The sequence below is a fragment of the Bos taurus genome, chromosome X, assembly GCF_002263795.3.
Source record: "Bos taurus isolate L1 Dominette 01449 registration number 42190680 breed Hereford chromosome X, ARS-UCD2.0, whole genome shotgun sequence".
Classification (NCBI taxonomy): Eukaryota; Metazoa; Chordata; class Mammalia; order Artiodactyla; family Bovidae; genus Bos; species Bos taurus.
The window spans coordinates 90,966,719-90,985,614 of record NC_037357.1 but is presented as its reverse complement, the minus strand read 5'-3'; the positions used below and the strand labels follow the sequence as shown (position 1 = coordinate 90,985,614).

The 18,896-nt window shown below is 46.6% G+C and overlaps 1 protein-coding gene across 29 annotated transcripts in view; it reads left to right on the top strand.

The window, feature by feature from the left end:
• HUWE1 (HECT, UBA and WWE domain containing E3 ubiquitin protein ligase 1) overlaps positions 1–18,896 on the top strand; it is a 157,358-nt gene that overhangs the window by 137,641 nt on the left and 821 nt on the right. For 26 of the 29 annotated variants that reach the window (NM_001110004.1, XM_059883355.1, XM_005228212.4 and 23 more), the window contains 23 exons: positions 363–650; positions 1,783–2,038; positions 2,236–2,366; positions 2,832–3,046; positions 3,125–3,413; positions 3,554–3,656; positions 4,492–5,038; positions 5,713–6,313; positions 7,147–7,271; positions 7,411–7,567; positions 8,775–8,907; positions 9,175–9,377; positions 9,971–10,098; positions 11,270–11,366; positions 13,171–13,326; positions 13,722–13,967; positions 14,232–14,349; positions 15,159–15,299; positions 16,278–16,565; positions 16,683–16,788; positions 17,400–17,517; positions 17,814–17,995; positions 18,283–18,473. In NM_001110004.1, the coding sequence (NP_001103474.1) occupies positions 363–650; positions 1,783–2,038; positions 2,236–2,366; positions 2,832–3,046; positions 3,125–3,413; positions 3,554–3,656; positions 4,492–5,038; positions 5,713–6,313; positions 7,147–7,271; positions 7,411–7,567; positions 8,775–8,907; positions 9,175–9,377; positions 9,971–10,098; positions 11,270–11,366; positions 13,171–13,326; positions 13,722–13,967; positions 14,232–14,349; positions 15,159–15,299; positions 16,278–16,565; positions 16,683–16,788; positions 17,400–17,517; positions 17,814–17,995; positions 18,283–18,473 (4,819 nt within the window). Of the gene's footprint in view, positions 1–362; positions 651–1,782; positions 2,039–2,235; positions 2,367–2,831; positions 3,047–3,124; positions 3,414–3,553; positions 3,657–4,491; positions 5,039–5,712; positions 6,314–7,146; positions 7,272–7,410; positions 7,568–8,774; positions 8,908–9,174; positions 9,378–9,970; positions 10,099–11,269; positions 11,367–13,170; positions 13,327–13,721; positions 13,968–14,231; positions 14,350–15,158; positions 15,300–15,625; positions 16,566–16,682; positions 16,789–17,399; positions 17,518–17,813; positions 17,996–18,282; positions 18,474–18,896 lie in introns of those variants that run through there. The other 3 variants (XM_059883358.1, XM_059883359.1, XM_059883362.1) reach the window with 3 other exon arrangements.

The following is an 18,896-nucleotide window of genomic DNA, read 5'->3' as shown; positions in this document are numbered from 1 at the left end:
AGTTGTAGATGCTACTTGGATAATTAGGACTGCAAGAAAAAGGAGGTGGAAGGGGACAGGTGATATGTAGTGTGAGGCAAATATTATAAAGTAACTTGAACTCTCCCCCTCCACCCAGGGCACAGAAAGGATTTAATTCTTAGGGTCTGCAAAGACTCAGATCTTTGGTTCTTGGCACTAATGGCACTGTGCCTTAGCCCTCATCCCGATATACCAGACGAGCCAGGTGCTATTCCTGGGAGCAATTGGTGGTTAAGGGGAATGCTGCATCACTGTCATGCCACATGTGCTGATTTGAGTGGCTCCCCCTGTCCTTGACTGATTGCCCTTTAACAACCTTACTGTCATTCTTTCCGAGAAAGATGGGACTCCTATGCCTGACAGCTACCCAGCAACCCCATCTTCAACTGATGTAGCTACATCTGAGCCCAGGGAGACCCTTGTCACTCTGCAGCCCTCCCAACAGCAACCAACACTCCCAACCCCACCAGCCTTGGGAGAGATTCCTCAAGAGCTGCAGTCCCCAATTGGAGAAGGTGGGAGCTCTACACAGCTATTGATGCCTGTAGAGCCAGAGGAATTGGGTCCCACAAGGCCAAGTGGAGAAGCAGAAACAACTCAGATGGAGCTATCTCCAGCTCCCACTATAAGTAAGTAGAATTTCAGGGTTTGAGGGTAGGGGTAAAACATGAGGGAAGAATGGATATCTTTGTAGTTTCTCTTTACTCTCTTATTTTAGAGAATTTCTAAAGTAGAAGTTCAAGTCCTCATAATTAGGTCTCATAAGGGGGCGGCAGAGGATGGGATGGTTAGATAGCGTCACCAACTCAATGGACATGAGTTTGAGCAACCTCTGAGAGATAGTGAAGGACAGAGGAGCCTGGCACGCTGCAGTCCATGGGGTCTCAAAGAGTTGGATACTACTTAGAGACCAAACAAAAACAAATTGTACATTACCTTTTTAGCTAGAGCTGAGGTTTCTTCTCTGTGTCCTCAAGTGATTATATATACATCTGAGTGCCTTATTGACACCAACAGTTTGAGGTGATTGCTCTGTTCCTGGCTATCATGTGAGGATTAACTTCTTTAAAAAGAAGTAGAAGGTTGTTATCTCCATGAATAAACTGAAACTCAAGAGTGAAACAATTAGCCCAAGGTCACTCAGTAAGTGGTTAAGCTGTGATTAAAATCCAGATCTGTGTAACTCTGAAGCTTGCTTTTCTTCAGCGTTTCTAGGTCTGGCAAGCACGTGACCATACATAAAACAAACAGCTCTCCCATCCTGGCCAACACCATTTATTTCATGGCACTATTTCCCACTGGTTTGAAATGGGGCCTCAAAATTCTTCTCAGCAATGTTCCAACAGGGTAAACAAACCTGTTGCTGTCTATGCTCTTTACTGTACTGCATATGACTTACTTTAGAGAAACATTTAGGTGTAGGGGTTTTTGCCTTTAAGGACCCTTGCTTGTTTAGATAAGCAGAACCAAAGTGCTTGTGCAAATGATGCCTGTAGGGAATCTGAAAGTGACAAGATCCCTTATCTGGGATGCCTGAGAAGATGTCTCACAGGCATGCTTGGAATATCATAAATGTTCAACAAATGATAGAAAGTGTTTGAGCTAAGTTCTTTAAAGCAAATGAGATTGAGAGGGGAGCATCAGGCCAGCGTCTGAAGTGAGGTTAAACAAGTAAGAAGTCTGATCTGGCTGCTTCTTAATTCAGCCCCCGCCCCGCCCCCCGAAGCAGAGATCTAACCTCTCCATGTGACTTCCTCCTAGCCTCTCTTTCCCCAGAGAGAGCTGAAGATTCTGATGCTCTGACAGCTGTCAGCAGTCAACTGGAAGGCTCTCCCATGGATACTAGCAGCCTGGCTTCCTGTACCCTGGAGGAGGCTGTGGGTGACGCCCCAGCAACTGGCAGTTCTGAGCAGCCCACAGCAGGCAGCTCCACTCCTGGGGATGCCCCACCAGTTGTGACAGAAGTACAAGGCAGGGGTGATGGGTCAGGGGAACCTACCCAGCCCCCTGAGGACAGGTAAGCACTGTGTGAGTGAGAGGAGGGAAGGATGTGTTGGCAGGTATTTCAAGCCACATTCATATTTAGTAACTAATGCCCATGCTTTGAACACTGGGGAAATCAACTTGGCTTCTATGAGAAAAGGGGTACTGTAGGAGTATTTTATAAGTTGGAAAATATGGTTCAGAGAACAACCTGAAAATGATTTCCTTCAGCTCTCCCCCTGCATCCTCTGAGAGTTCTTCCACCAGAGATTCCGCGGTGGCCATTTCTGGAGCAGATTCCCGGGGAATCCTGGAAGAGCCATTGCCTTCAACAAGCAGTGAAGAAGAAGATCCTCTTGCAGGTGAGCTCCATGTGTGCTCAGACCATCTTGGGATTGTTGAGGCTTCTAGTAGCCCTTGGTGTGGAAATGCCCACCAGTCAAACGGTTCCATCCAGATAAAGGGCGGCATATGTGTAGGAGGAGGACCTGCAGTAAGGGGATGCTGATGCTACACAATGGAATGAGCCCAGGCCTTTGGAGTCAAACTGATCTTAGCTCAAATCCCCTCTCTGCCACCTCCTACTTACAGGACCTGGAGCCATTGCTTAACTTCCCTGATCCTCATTGATACTGAAAGGGTGATGATAGCTACATGGTGGGGTTTTGATGAAGGTTAATTGAGAGCACACACACAAGACTTGGCACATAACATCTGTATGTCCTGTGTCCTTGGCATAAAATGAGGACAGAAAGCTCATGCAAGGCCACGGATTTCCTTCAATCAGTAGAAGTGAGAGTCCCTTCACATCTTGTGTCTCCCCTCAGGTATTAGTCTCCCCGAAGGTGTGGACCCCTCTTTTCTGGCCGCTCTGCCTGATGACATTCGCCGAGAAGTCCTACAGAACCAGCTGGGCATTCGTCCACCAACACGAACTGCCCCTTCAACAAATAACTCAGCTCCTGCAGTGGTGGGGAATCCTGGTGTCACCGAAGTGAGCCCTGAGTTCCTGGCTGCTCTGCCTCCAGCCATCCAGGAGGAAGTATGTGAGGCAGGTAGGGGGCTGGTGGGCCAGACTGCCTGGCCGTGATATGCCCCATTGACTTCTTCTGCTCTGTAGGTACTGGCACAGCAGAGAGCTGAGCAACAGCGACGGGAACTAGCACAAAATGCCAGCTCAGACACCCCCATGGACCCTGTGACCTTCATCCAGACTCTGCCCTCAGACCTGCGCCGTAGTGTCCTAGAGGACATGGAGGACAGTGTGTTGGCCGTGATGCCACCTGACATCGCAGCTGAAGCTCAAGCCCTGAGGCGAGAGCAAGAAGCCCGGCAGAGGCAGCTCATGCATGAGCGACTTTTTGGGCACAGCAGCACCTCTGCACTCTCTGCCATTCTCCGAAGCCCAGGTACAGAGGGAAGCATGTGGGAGGGCTCTGTAATGTCTAGCTTTGGCCACATGAAACTCTTTGTTCCCCTTTGTATTACCTGGGCCTAGCTCAGCACATGTCCCCTCCCCAATTTCAGTTTCCTTTTTCTTTCCTTCCAGCCTTCACCAGTCGCCTGAGTGGCAACCGTGGGGTCCAATACACTCGCCTTGCTGTGCAAAGAGGTGGCACCTTCCAGATGGGGGGTAGCAGCAGCCATAATAGGTACCTTTTGCCTGTCTTTTCTCTCCTTGCCATACCACCTTTCATGTCTACTAGTAGTCCAGCTCCCTTTATTTTTAGGTGGAGAGGCTGGATGACCTCTCTAGGGTATTTACTTGAATGAATGAGGAAGCCAGATTTTTGAACTCTCCCTTGAAAAAAGCCACAATTTTGGGTTGTGTAGCTGCCGTAGACCATAAGCACAAAGTAAGGCAGGCAGGCACCAGGTTGTAGCTGTGATTACAGCAAAGGAAGCCACCTGCCTCCCATACAAATAGGAAAATAGCAAGAGCCACTTGTCTTGAGACTACAGCATCTAGGCTGCAGAAGATTTCATTTTTAACCAGGCCAAAGAAGAATAGATCTAACATGCGAAAACATGAAGGGAGTGATCAGTCCCTATTCAGCAGGCAACATCCTGGTAGTCTATAGAAGGCCAAAGTAAACATTGTCTTCTAGCACTAGGGGCAGTCCAATTTTACCAGTTGATAATACAGACCTGTCCTGCAATCTCTGCTCTCTTCTCAGTCGTCGTGTGGTGAAGGGCAAGGTACTTAATATGTTTGAGCCTCTTGCTCATCATCTCAAAACTGGATGGTTCTCTGATCTTTACAGCAGCCCTGTGAGGAAGTTGTTACAGATATTATAGAGTATATGGCACATAGTAGGCACTTGAGACAGCTCTTATTACTATATAAAGAGCCCCTACAGTTCTTGGACTGGACACACTCTCTTCTCAAGCCTTCTAGGATGTATCAGCTCATCCCCCTCCCCTAGGGCTATACCTGATCCCAGAGCTCTAGCCAAAGTGTTACCCAGAAACCATGCTCTGTTCCAGGCCTTCTGGCAGTAATGTGGACACCCTCCTACGTCTTCGAGGACGGCTCCTCCTGGATCACGAAGCCCTGTCTTGTCTCCTGGTCCTACTTTTTGTGGATGAGCCAAAACTCAATACTAGCCGTCTTCACCGAGTACTGAGAAATCTCTGCTACCATGCCCAGACCCGCCACTGGGTTATCCGTAGCCTGCTTTCCATCTTGCAGCGAAGCAGTGAGAGTGAGCTTTGCATTGAAACACCCAAGCTCTCCTCAAGTGAGGAAAAGGGCAAAAAGTCAAGCAAGAGCTGTGGGTCAAGCAGCCATGAGAACCGGCCCCTGGACCTGCTACACAAGATGGAGTCTAAGAGTTCCAACCAGCTTTCCTGGCTCTCAGTATCCATGGATGCAGCCCTAGGCTGCAGGACTAATATATTCCAGATCCAGCGTTCAGGGGGTCGCAAACATACTGAGAAACATGCGAGTAGTGGCTCCACTGTCCATATCCACCCCCAGGCTGCTCCTGTTGTCTGCAGACATGTTCTGGATACACTCATTCAATTGGCCAAGGTGAGGAGCTTAGAGGAACCCAACTCCTGGGGATGAAAGAGGGGTGTCATCCATAACCTAGTGAAATCTGAACTCTGAGGAAGCTCACAAGTCCTTACTCTGAGATGTCTATTGTTCCTGGGAATAGTCCAATAAATAACCTTGTGCGGTTTTTTTTCTTTTTACAATTTTTATGCATTGTCTCATTCATTCATCAACCTTCAGTGGTCTGTATGGTCAATTTTACAGATGAAGAAACTGAGATGCAGAAATCTTTAGTGGCTTTGTCATGTGGCTAGTGACGGAGATGACTGGACCTAGAACTTAATACAGTTCTCTTTTTAATAAGCTTTGCTGCCATTTTTTGAGGGCCTGCCTTGTACCAGGCACTATGCAAAATACATTACCTCTAATCTCAACAATTTTGCACGATGGTATAGGTATTCCCCCCCACCACCATTTTTAAGTACAGAGATCAATGCTCAGAAAAGTTTCCTAATCCTTTGTCTCCCTACAAAGCTTTTGTTCATTTCTCTAGGCTGCTTCAGTTGGATGAAACTCTTATGTTACATCTCTCTGGTGTTACCAAAGCTGTCCTAAGGAGTGGAGAGACTAGGAGCCAGTGTCTTTCCTTGTCAGGAAGATAGTTTCTGTGTAGACCTCCTAAACCAAACCTGTCTTTCTTTTCCTGGCAGGTGTTTCCCAGTCACTTCACACAGCAGCGGACCAAAGAAACAAACTGTGAGAGTGATCGGGAGAGGGGCAGTAAGGCCTGCAGCCCATGCTCTTCACAGTCCACAAGCAGTGGCATTTGCACAGACTTCTGGGACTTATTGGTAAAACTGGACAACATGAATGTCAGCCGGAAAGGCAAGAACTCCGTGAAGTCAGTGCCAGTGAGCGCTGGTGGTGAGGGGGAAACCTCCCCATACAGCCTCGAAGCTTCTCCACTGGGGCAACTCATGAACATGTTGTCACACCCAGTCATCCGCCGGAGCTCTCTCTTAACTGAGAAGCTCCTCAGACTTCTTTCTCTCATCTCAATTGCTCTCCCAGAAAACAAAGTGTCGGAAGCACAGGCTAATTCTGGCAGCAGTGCTTCCTCCACCACTGTTGCCACTTCAACCACATCTACCACCACTATCAGTGCCACCTCCAGCACATCTACTCTGCCTGCTGCAACCACCCCTGTCACTTCTGTTCCAGCCCTGGTTGCTGCCACGGCTATATCCACCATTGCCGTAGCCGCTTCAACCACAGTGACTACCCCCACAACTGCTACCACTACTGTTTCAAGTAAGTGTGGATGTGGGCTGGGAGCTGTGGGATGTGTACATCCACTTCACTCTCAACTCCTCCATCCAGGTATTCCTCCCTGAATGACAGCAATCAACTTGGTTTGTGTTTATGATAGCCAAGTATGTTAATTCTCACCCTCATTGGTCAGAGTTCTCTGTCTTCCCCCCTTCTTTCCTTTCCTTCCCTCTCTCCCTCTGTCCTGTGAAGACCAGTGAATATGGGTTCCCCTAGGCTAAGCACAAAATAGAAGAGAGGAAGTCTCTGTCTTTAAAGAAACTCCGATCTTTCTAGCTCAAGAGCAGGCAGGATATGGACTTGCCTGGTGGTCCAGTGGCTAAGACTTGAGGCTCACAATGCAGGGACCCGGGTTCAATCTCTGGTCAGAACTGGATCCCACATGTTGCAACTAAGACCCAGCACAGCCAAATAAATAGAGTGTGGATTAAAAAAAAAAAAAGGCAGGATACAATGTGAATCATGGTAGGATCGAGTAGCCAGGCCATCCCAGGAAGTAAAGGGAATGAGCTTTGCAGCAGACTGATAAGAATCATTTGAAGAAACAGATTTTGAAGGAGGGGGCTTTCAGAGGGCCCTCTTACGGGAGAGGAACAGTTGAGATAAATATCTGGGATTCTTTGTCATTTTAGAAGGTACCATAAGAGTACTTGGCATTCCAAGTCACTTGGATTTGGCCATGGGGAGGGGGTGGATCTTCATTTTCACTACTTTTCCATTTTGAAACCCTGGGCAGTACAGTGATTCCTTGACTCCGCCACTTTAAGTCTGTAGCAAGTGAATTTCAGAGGCTTACAGTGTTCTGTTTCTCAAAGCTGCTACTACTACTAAGGCCAGCAAATCTCCAGCTAAAGTTGGTGATATCGGCAGCAGCAGCAGCACAGACTTTAAGATGGTATCCTCTGGCCTCACTGAAAATCAGCTCCAGCTCTCTGTGGAAGTAAGTCCAAGCTTTTCTGACCTCCCAAGGTTGGGGGAGAAAGAGTCCATGGGGGTGGATAATACTAGGATTGACTGGGGTGAATAATGGTTTAGTTCTCAAGTTGGGGCTTGCCCAATCTCCCTTCTTTTTCCCCCAGGTGTTGACATCCCATTCTTGTTCTGAAGAAGGCCTAGAAGATGCAGCAAATGTGTTACTGCAGCTCTCTCGGGGGGACCCTGGGACCCGGGACACTGTTTTGAAGTTGCTACTGAATGGAGCCCGCCATCTGGGTTATACGCTTTGTAAACAGATAGGTAATAATAAGAATAAAGCACCCTGTCTTTCTGAAACCTTCCACTTAGGTGTCACGTCTTTATGGAAGCCTTCAGGCTGAATCATATCCACTCTACATCTGTAGCACAGCCTCCAAGCGTGCTTTTATCACAGCACTGATACCACTAGGTTTTCAGGATCTGTTTTCCTCTGTTCAGTTGTTCTCTGAGAGCAAGGCTGGCCTTCTCTCTATATTCCCAATCCCTGGCACACAGCAGTTGCTTAGTGAAGGAAAATGAGCACCCTTAGGACTAACATTGTTTTCCCAATCTGGGCACTCATAAGGGCCCTATGATGAACCTGCTGAGGCAGTGCACCACCTGAGAGATGCACCTACACTACCTTCAGACTTAGGAATTCAGAGAATAATACCCTCTGCCTTTGTGCAGTTTTGAGGGTATAAAAATTCTAAGAACACTTGTAAATCATCTAGTTCAGTCTTTTTTGCATTTTACCAAGAAGAAAACTAAAACCCGGGGTGGTGTAGTGATTATGAATCAAGGAGTAGAGTCAGATTTGCTTTCAGCATAGAGATTCTCTTTGTTCTCTCCCACCTCCATCCCACTCATGGGTCTCCCTAGATCTCAGCTACTTGTGTAGTTATCTCCTTCTCACAAATGTCTCTGGAGCTGAGTTGATATGGGGGTCAATTAGACTATATGACCTAGGGGATTCTTTGCTACATGAGAATTACAAAGTTCTTCTGGATGAGGCCTCTTGACTGCCACCAGTTTATTCAGCACCCTTAGGCCAGGCAGTGGCCTAGGCACTATTCTAGACAGTTATCTCCTAATTCTCAAAGCAGCCTTGTGAGTTTAGGCAATATTAGCCCCCATTATTAAAATGGGTAGGCAAATTGGGAAAGAGGTTAAGTAATTTGCCGAGACTACCACAAAAACCTCAGAAGTTTGAGAGGTATACAGGCTTCAAAAGAGATACTTTTTCCCCTCTGCACTGAGGTGCATTTCATGTAGATTCAGCAAATCCTTGAGGCCAGGTAAACCAGCGGCCCTTGGGCAGCTGATCCATGAGTACACAGTAAAATGAATAGAGCAGAATTCTTGTACAGTCCCAAGTTCAGTACAGCTGAGCAAAGAGGACGGCCTGGGGAGGTTTCTTGAAAAGTTTTTGTTTTTAGCTGCTTCAGTAGGAAAGTCTAAACACTTTCTGGCTTCTCTGCCTGCCCAGGAACTCTTCTGGCTGAGCTACGGGAATACAATCTGGAACAGCAGCGGCGAGCCCAGTGTGAAACCCTCTCCCCTGATGGCATGCCTGAGGAACAGCCACAGACCACCAAGCTGAAAGGCAAAATGCAGAGCAGGTAGGTGGCAGCTGCCCATCTGGCTGTGGAGTTGGGGTCTGGGACATTATGAAAAGTGGTTCTTCCTGATTTTCTAGTTGTTATTTTTTCCCTCCTCTCTGAGCCAATTTTGTTTCTGTCCTATATGCACATGGCCCTATTTTTCCTACATGTGTGATTTCCTTCTGAAATTCCATACCCTCTGGTTGACACAAGAAAGCCCTGCTTGTTCTGGTTGTTTATGCTTTGATGCTCTCAATATATGCGAGCCACCTCTACACTATCCAGGTTTGACGTGGCTGAGAATGTGGTAATCGTGGCATCTCAGAAGCGGCCTCTGGGTGGCCGGGAGCTCCAGCTGCCTTCTATGTCCATGTTGACATCCAAGACATCTACCCAGAAGTTCTTCTTGAGGGTACTGCAGGTCATCATCCAGCTCCGGGATGACACGCGCCGTGCTAACAAGAAGGCCAAGCAGACAGGCAGGCTAGGTATGGAACTGGGGTGTCCAGTTGAGGGGCACGTTTGGTGGTGGAAAAACAAGAGACCCAGGAGGGCAGGGCTTAATGTCGTGTCTCCTTCCTGTTTGACCTTTTCTAAAGGAAGTGATGATACTTTCTTAAAATGTTGGTGGCTGTATTCTGTATCTCACTCAAGCCGTCTACATAGGAAATTTCACTAGGGCAAGTGGGAATTAAAGGGACTGGAAATCTGACAAGGAAATTGGGGACAGATCTTTTGATGAACAAGATTTAACTCACTGTGTTTGTCTCCTCTCTGCTTCCTTGATTACTCCTGGCTAAAATATTGTAGCCATGTTACCTCAGCTATGGCCTGCCAAATCCTTCCCCTCTGTCCTACAGAACTCTCACCTGCCACCATCCGTCTGCCTAGCCCCATGTCCCCTGCCCTTACCTGTAATGGTAGCTCTTAGTGCCTGACAGTGAGCACTCTGAGACTAACTGAGCGTAAAGCTCAAAGACCTCAGCAAGATGCTTGTGGTGGCTCAGGAGATGGGACACAGAAAATTGAGCATTCCCTCTTTCCACAGGTTACATCTTACCTTCTTTTTTCTTTCTCCCAGGTTCCTCCGGTTTAGGCTCAGCTAGCAGCATCCAGGCAGCTGTTCGGCAGCTGGAGGCTGAGGCTGATGCCATTATACAAATGGTACGTGAGGGTCAGAGGGCGCGGAGACAGCAACAAGCAGCAACGGTTAGCATGATGCCTGTGGCCCCTCATTCATTTGTCTCTCCTCCGTCTCCCACCATATCATCAGTGGGATTTCATTGCCCTTACCTTGTATGCTTTTGCATTAAGTTGGCTATATGAATGCTTCTGGACAACAGTTAATTTCTCTTGGTGCTTTCTTGACTGTTCATTGGTTTGGTTTGGTTTAAAGCTTGGCCATCATACCCCACTCCCAGCTATCCAGTCAATAGTGGCGCTTTTGCAAACTGCATAATGCTAAATGGCTAGGTCCTGAGGGGATACGGGATAAAGATTTTTCAGTGTTATGGAACAATGCAAGTGCATCAGAGACATATCAGGAATCCTGCCCTTGAAAGTCTCCCAAGCTTGGTACACTTTCCACATAGCCTTTTCTGGCAATGGCTGGTCCCTCCACCCTAGTCTCTGCCTCTATTCTTCATACTCCCTTGGCACCCAGGCTCTTTTAGGAGGAAGCCTTCAGTTCCGAGGTAGCCAGTTCATTGTTAGGATCTCAGCATAGAGTGACTGTAGGAAAAGCCTAGCATGTATACTATGGCATTCATTGTTTGCCTGTCCTTATATAACATGCAAGTTACCTTCCCAAGATCCAAGAAATAAGGATATCTTGAGGCCTGTTGGTTTAAAAAGCCAATCCCACCCATCAAAGATTGCATTAATTCATTCCCCTGTTATTTCCTCTTTCGTGAGCAAAAAGGAACAGAGCAAACCTACCTTTTGCCCATCTGAGTTTTATACACACACACGCACACACACACAAACGTATAAACGAAGAACAAACCTACCTTTTGCCCATCTAAGCTTTACACACACACACACACACACACACACACACACAAACTGTTCCTAGAAGTCTTGAAGTCCAGGAGCCTGGTGCCTCACTGGACTCAGGCCTGGAATAGAATGGAGGCAAATGGCAGGCATCCAGGGAGCTCTTTGGAAAAGCATGCTAGCTCGGGGTGGAAGATAAGCAGAGGAGGTGGGAAGGCCATTCTTTTGTACTGGAGAGCTAAGGAAACTTCTTTCCATATGGGAAGATATGGGAGGCTTCTTTCCAAGCTTAATGATATGTGAGAGATTGTAGGACAGCCTCTAGCCTATCCCTGAGGAAAACAGAGTTGCACCCTTTATGTGACTTTGTCTCCCTTTTATCCAGTCGGAGTCAAGCCAGTCAGAGGCATCTGTCCGAAGGGAGGAGTCACCCATGGATGTGGACCAGCCATCTCCCAGTGCTCAAGATACTCAGTCCATTGGTCAGTACTTCTTTCTATTTTCAGCCCAACAAAAGGGAGAGCCAATCTTAATGGAATGGGTGCCTGATCCCCTGCTTTCAACATACATAAACTCAGTGTTTTCGTTTGTTTAAGTGAATCCTGGTTTCTGTATATTGATAGACTCGTACCAATCAACTAAAATCACTAACCATCACCACCTGGTCCTCATTGGAGAATCCTAGCACACACTGCAATTTCGGTAATAATGAAACTATGGGGCTTCCCTGATACTTCCATGGTAAAGAATCCACCTGCCAATTCAGGGGACACAGCTTCAATCCCTGATGCAGGAAGATCCCACATGCTCTGGGCAATAACCTACTAAGGATATAAAAGATCTGAACAACTATTAATAATTTTGACATATACAGGACACCACAGCCAATAACAATAAACTTTTTGAAATGCATATAGAACATTTACCAAAATTAACCATACCCAGAGCTTTAGCTTAATAAATTTCAAAGTGCTAAAATATCTCAGAGCATATCCTCTGATAATGGTAGAAATATGTGATATCGAGACTTCCCTGGTAGTTCAATGGCTAAGACCATGTTCCCAATGCAGGGGACCCAGGTTCAATCCCTGATCAGGGAACTAGATCCCATATACCACAACTAAAGATCCATGTGCCACAACTAAGAGTTCTCATGCCACAACTAAAAGATACCACATGCCACAATGAAGACATGGACCAGCCAAATAAACCAACAGGTACCTCCCTGGTGGCTTAGTGGTAAAGAATCTGCCTGCCAATGCAGGAGACATGGATTCAATCCCTGATCCAGGAAGATCCCATATGCCATGGAGCAACTAAGCCCACACACCACAATTATTGAGCCTGTGCTCTAGAGCCCAGGTGCTGCAATTACTGAAGCCCTCACACTCTAGAGCCCGTGCTCTGCAACAAGAGCAGCCACCACAACTAGAGAAAAGCCCGCACAGCAATGAAGATTCACAATGGCCAAGAATAAATATTTTTTTAAAAGACACTGTGACAATACTGTGTGGACAGAGCATGTGTTTGTCTCCCCATTTACTATCTCTGGGACCTCTTTCAGTTTCTTCATTTAATGTTCCTAGTTAGGATTGAGTTAACGTGTATATATAACACTTAAAGCAGTCCTAGAACACAGTGGATGCTACTATTAGCAGCATTTCTCAAGGTTAATTTCATATAGAATGCTTTTGGGCACCCTTTTAACAGATTCCTGTGGGATAGTGTCATCCTAGGACATCGGTTTTTTTAAAAATATTAGATCGTTGAATTGGAAAAGACCCTGATGCTGGGGAAGGGCTGAGGGTAGGAGGAGAAGGGAGCAATAGAGGATGAGATGATCAACTCATCATCCACTCAATGGACATGAATTGAGCAAACGCCAGGAGATAGTGAAGGACAGGGATGCCTGGTGTGCTGCATTCCATGGGGTTGCAAAGAATCGGACATGCCTGAACAACAACAACAAGATCATTTAATAATCCATAGGTCTTCTGGGAGCTGATAAGGCAATGAGGAGACCAACACTATCTGGTAGAATTTTCCTGCAGTAGCCATTAGCTCCATATAGCTATTGAGCACTTGAAAAGTGTCTAGTGCAACTAGACAGACTTTTTCTTGTATTAATTTTATTCCGTTTAAATGCCATTCAGTGTAGGACTAGAGCTTGCTTTCAGATGTTACTCAGTGGCCAGTGGACCAATCTATTTGGTCTTTCTAATGGCCTATGCATTTGGTCTGAATGAAGAAAAAGCTTCCTGAATCTCTCCTCTGTGTGCTGTCTAGGCTCAGATGGAACTCCACAGGGAGAGAAGGAGAAGGAGGAGAGGCCACCTGAGTTACCCCTGCTCAGTGAGCAGCTGAACTTGGATGAGCTGTGGGACATGCTGGGAGAGTGTCTAAAGGAACTGGAGGAATCCCATGACCAGCATGCGGTGCTAGGTAAGTTGTGGCCTGATGGCCCAGGCCTGCTGATCTATTCTGGGGCCCTTTCTGCCAGCTTAATTTTCTTCCTTCCAGATTACTCCTCTCCCTCAGGTCTCCATGAGAGTTCAAAGGAGAGGATTTTTTCTCCCAACTTCATTATCAGAAAAAAAAAAAGATTTGCTTTCTCTTTTGGTAGCTCTTATCTTTTACTCTTTAGACTAGGGGAATCTTTATAACTGGTTGTCTATCCCATTTTTCTTTGGAAGCTCTGACTTCCTCTGTGGCACCATTATGTATCTCCTGCAAGTTTTCATCTAGTAGTTCTGAAATTTGATTCTGAGGGGGAAGAGGTTTATATGTTAAAATGTATAAAGTAAAATGTCACTGTCCTGTATCATTCCTACCCCCAGTGCTACAACCTGCTGTCGAGGCCTTCTTTCTGGTCCATGCAACAGAGCGGGAGAGCAAGCCTCCTGTCCGGGACACCCGTGAGAGCCAGCTGGCACACATCAAGGACGAGCCACCTCCACTCTCCCCTGCCCCTTTAACCCCAGCCACTCCTTCCTCCCTTGACCCGTTCTTCTCCCGGGAGCCCTCATCTATGCACATCTCCTCAAGCCTGCCCCCTGACACACAGAAGTTTCTTCGTTTTGCAGGTACAGGGAACTCTTAGGCCCCCAAATATAGAAGGCTTCATTTTTCTACAGGGTCATTTCATGTATTTTGTTGTCAGCTGATTTGCAGGGTGAGTGTGTGTGTGTACTGGAAAGTGAGGCTAATGAGTTAGGGACTGGGTCTGGAAGTCTTTTTGTGCCACACTTTTTTTCCCTGAAACAAGGAAGAGTTGCTGACTGATTGACTTACGTCCCTTCTTCCGTGACCCATGATGTGCTGATTCCTGCTGTCCTTTCTCCCCTCAGAGACTCATCGCACTGTGTTAAACCAGATCCTACGGCAGTCCACCACCCACCTCGCTGATGGGCCTTTTGCTGTCCTGGTAGACTACATTCGTGTCCTCGACTTCGATGTCAAGCGCAAGTATGTGCCCTGGATGTTTGGGGGGGGTGCTTTCTAAATAGTATCTCCCCTCCCAAAAAGGAGCCAAACATCCTCCGGGGGTGATGTTTCCAAAGAAAGAAGTTTTCCTCGGTGGCAGCCCTTGGATTGGAATGGTGCTAAGCAGGGGGAAGAGACTCATCTTTGCCACCAAGTGCCACTGTACCTAAATATCCCTTGGTGCTCTTCAACCTAGTCTCTGTTCTTCCATCAGAGAAATGCAAGCCTTTGTTTAACCACATGAATTCTAAAATACCTGTCTATCCTTTGGGGTAATACAGGAGATGCAGGTAGCCATAGTATATTTACAGCAAGGCTTGGAAGGGTCGAGAAGGCCTCCACAACTCTCCTGTCATTTTTTACTCTTCTCTTCCTTTCTGTGCACCTACACATGATTACCTGCTCGTTGCAGAAATTCCATGCCATAATGTCTGTGGGCCCCTATATGATGGACATGGGGAAAATTTAGAGTTGGTAGTGAATGACCTACCTTTCCCAGTAGTAGTAGTGTTAGTCACTCAGTCATGTCTAACTCTTTGCAATCCCATGGACTGTAGCCCACCAGGCTCCTTTGTCCTTGGGATTCTACAGGCAAGAATACTGGATTGGGTTGCCATTCTCTTCTCCAGAGGATACTGGGCATTTCCCCAGGAAAAAAAAAAAGGTGGAGAGCAGAGGTAAAAGTGTCTGGAGGATGAGGGGAACATCACTGTGGGTCTTCATTCTAATCAGGCAAACAGAAATTTGCTCTGCCACCCCAATCTTATTTTCCTTCTTTCCTACCTCCCAAGATATTTCCGCCAAGAGCTGGAGCGTTTGGACGAGGGACTCCGGAAAGAAGACATGGCTGTGCACGTTCGTCGTGATCATGTCTTTGAAGACTCCTATCGTGAGCTGCACCGGAAATCCCCTGAAGAAATGAAGAATCGATTGTAAGAACCCAGAGCAGAGAGTAAAACAGGATGGGGTGGTTCTGACCCTTCCTACTTGGTAGTGAAGGCTTACTTGGGGCCCAGATGTTCAGGGGAACTTAGAGAAGTGCTTGCCCTCCCTGGTAGGAATTCCTAAGAGGAATCCTAGCTCTCACTGAGCTGTCCTCCATATTCTCTGCCCAGTCTCAATGAGACTGGTCTTCTGTTGGCTAGCTGGCCCTTGGGCTGAGCTACCCAACAATTCCTATACAGATAGGCGAGTCTGTGGAATTTACAAAGGTACACCTGATGGCTTCACAAAGAGCTTTTCTCCATTGTTACACTAGGAACGGGAAGCCTGCTGAGCAAATGGTACCCTGGGTTGAGGGAGACCACACTTGCAAGACCCCACCAAATTGGTAATCACTCCCTGGTGATTATGACACCACCTAGAGGAGATTGGCAGTTTGCAGTATCATGTATCATGGGAGCCAGTGAGATGACAGACCTACTGAAGTCATTTGATGATGCTCTTGAACTCAGGAACTTGATTCCTCCCTCCCCTTGTGGCATGGACTTACTAGCCATGTCGTCACATAGGAATTCAGAGAAGCTTCCAAGACAGACTGAATCCTACTCTTCTACCACCAAATCGTAATAGACATCAAACTCAGCTCAGTTCTCTTTGATACCACTTGATGATTCCTCCCTTGTTTAAAGGCCTTATTAGGTCTTTATATCTTTCCTATTAGTGTTTTCTGGGATATCAGTGAGCCTTTACTGATACTTCAGAACATCTCTTCCATCAGTGATGCCCTTTTCTGTCCCAGATCCCCATCTCTCTTCTGGGCTCTCCTGGCATTCTGCATTTACCACTGTCCTCTGACTCTGCACTCCCCAGCTACTGCTTCACTCAGTCACTCACTCAGGTCATGCTGTGCAGAAGATTGGATTTGTCCTGGGCTTTCTGCACATCCCTGTTTCTGCTCTCTTAAACAGGTATATAGTATTTGAAGGAGAAGAAGGGCAGGATGCTGGAGGGCTCCTGCGGGAGTGGTATATGATCATCTCTCGAGAGATGTTTAACCCTATGTATGCCTTGTTCCGTACCTCACCTGGTGATCGGGTCACATACACCATCAATCCATCTTCTCACTGCAACCCCAACCACCTCAGCTACTTCAAGTTTGTTGGACGCATCGTGGCCAAAGCTGTGTATGACAACCGCCTCCTGGAGTGCTACTTTACTAGGTCCTTCTACAAACACATTTTGGGCAAGTCTGTCAGGTAAGGATGTGGCATAACCCTGGGACTGTCCTCAGTCCTGGAAATCTGGTCCTTGTGCCCCATCCCTAAGCTGCTTCTCTGCCACCCCAATCCATGACCCTATTTGTGTTTATCTAGATATACAGATATGGAGAGTGAAGACTACCACTTTTACCAGGGCCTGGTTTATCTGCTGGAAAATGATGTCTCCACACTAGGCTATGATCTCACTTTCAGCACTGAGGTAGGTCAGGAGATCCTGACTGTCTCATACCCCAGCTAGTTTAGGAAATCCCATTATGGGATTGTTCTTGAACTGACATTGGATAACCTCTTAATATTTCTAAGGAAGCATCTTGATGTCTTAAAATCTCATGATCTGTCAGAGAGCAATGAGTATTTGCATGAGACAGCACAAACAGAAAAACCAGAATTTGTAAAACAATACTAGTTTCCCCTATATTTTGAAAAAAAAAAAAAAAAACACTCTAGTACACTATTCATCATTCCCAAAGGTACTTCATTGTAGAAAAACTGTACAAATAGAGATAGATGAAAAACAAAAAAAATCTCAATGTTACGCTTCCCCAAAATTGCTTTACATAAAGATTTTTTTTATTACGTTATATTATCCATGCCCTTTTCCCTTTTACTATTAACAGTATGTTTTAGGACTAAACCCTTGACCTTTTCCATTTAGGGATTCATGAGCTCTTGAGAAAAGTCACTTTTTTAATGACCTTGCTTCATTTCTTTGCCCAGGATACAGCAGTGTTTAGGGTGTGTTTCCAGGTATATATAAGTCCCATCCTAGACCAAGCCTGATTCATATTATTGGTATTTTGGGTATTCTAGGTCCAAGAGTTTGGAGTCTGTGAAGTTCGTGACCTCAAACCCAATGGGGCCAACATCTTGGTAACAGAGGAAAATAAGAAGGAATATGTACACCTGGTGTGCCAGATGAGAATGACAGGTAGGGGAAATGTCCCTTAGACCCCCTACCTGTTCAATATGGGACAAAGTCAGGCCTCACTCATTACACAGACATTGTTTCTTTTCCCCTATGCCAGCCACAAATGCCTTGCATAAAAAATGCCTTGCAAAAACCTGACCAAAAAATATTTCCCTTCGTCCACCCTCATACAGGGGCCTAGAAACAGTGATGCGTGATGTAGGCAGATCAGTCAGCATCCTGCTGGATTAGGGATCTCTGACCTCTGACAGCTGTGCAAGTTCAGATACCACGTGGCTTGTTGGTTCTTTCCTCAGGAGCCATCCGCAAACAGCTGGCGGCTTTCTTAGAAGGTTTCTATGAGATCATTCCAAAGCGCCTCATTTCCATCTTCACTGAGCAGGAGTTAGAGCTGCTCATATCAGGACTGCCCACAATCGACATTGACGATTTGAAATCTAACACTGAATATCACAAGTACCAGTCCAACTCTATTCAGGTGAGCTGATGCTGGCATCCCTCCCTGTATCCTTAAGCAGTGTTAGTTTGTATGACAACCAAATAAACCGGTACTCTTAGGGGAGGGGGGTTTTGAGGGGGGGATTCAGCTTACCTGAATCTAACTCTTCACTCTTCTGGAGTTTCCGTTTTCAGGTGATGTCATCATGTGAATGGAAGAAATAAAATCTGTCCCACAGAAGGAACTTGCCTAACATTCCATATCCCATCCCCCTTTCTTCCAGGAGCTCTCTACCTAATGCTGTCTTCTTGTGTTCATTCCTATAGATCCAGTGGTTCTGGAGAGCACTGCGTTCTTTCGATCAAGCTGACCGTGCCAAGTTCCTCCAGTTTGTCACAGGTACTTCCAAGGTGCCCCTGCAAGGTTTTGCTGCCCTTGAAGGCATGAATGGCATTCAGAAGTTTCAAATCCATCGAGATGACAGGTCCACAGACCGCCTGCCTTCAGCTCACACATGGTAAGAGGAAGAGTTTGTTCTTTTCAGCATTTGAATTGAACTTGCATATTTGCCACTTCTGTGCCCTTACCATGGTCAGGAGTAGTCAAGAACCCAAATCTAGCCCCAGCTACCCTGAATCTATGGGTAGCTCACAGTTTGGTGGTTTTTGTGGAGATGATGGTGTTTGAGATGAGAAGCTGACCCAGATTCACAGTGGGGCTGGGGAGACATTGCAGGTGACAATTGTGCTGTGAAAACAAGGTGTATTCCAGGGCTCAGCATGGTCAGAGCAAGAAGTTGCAGGGAGCAGAACTCAGCAAAGGTGACCAGTGACCCTGAATGCCTCCTTGGAGCTTTCAGGCTCAAGGGGTATGGTATTTGGGAGGTGGTATTTATACCATGGTTGGGCCATGGTATTTAAGGAGGAGTGATAGGGTCAGG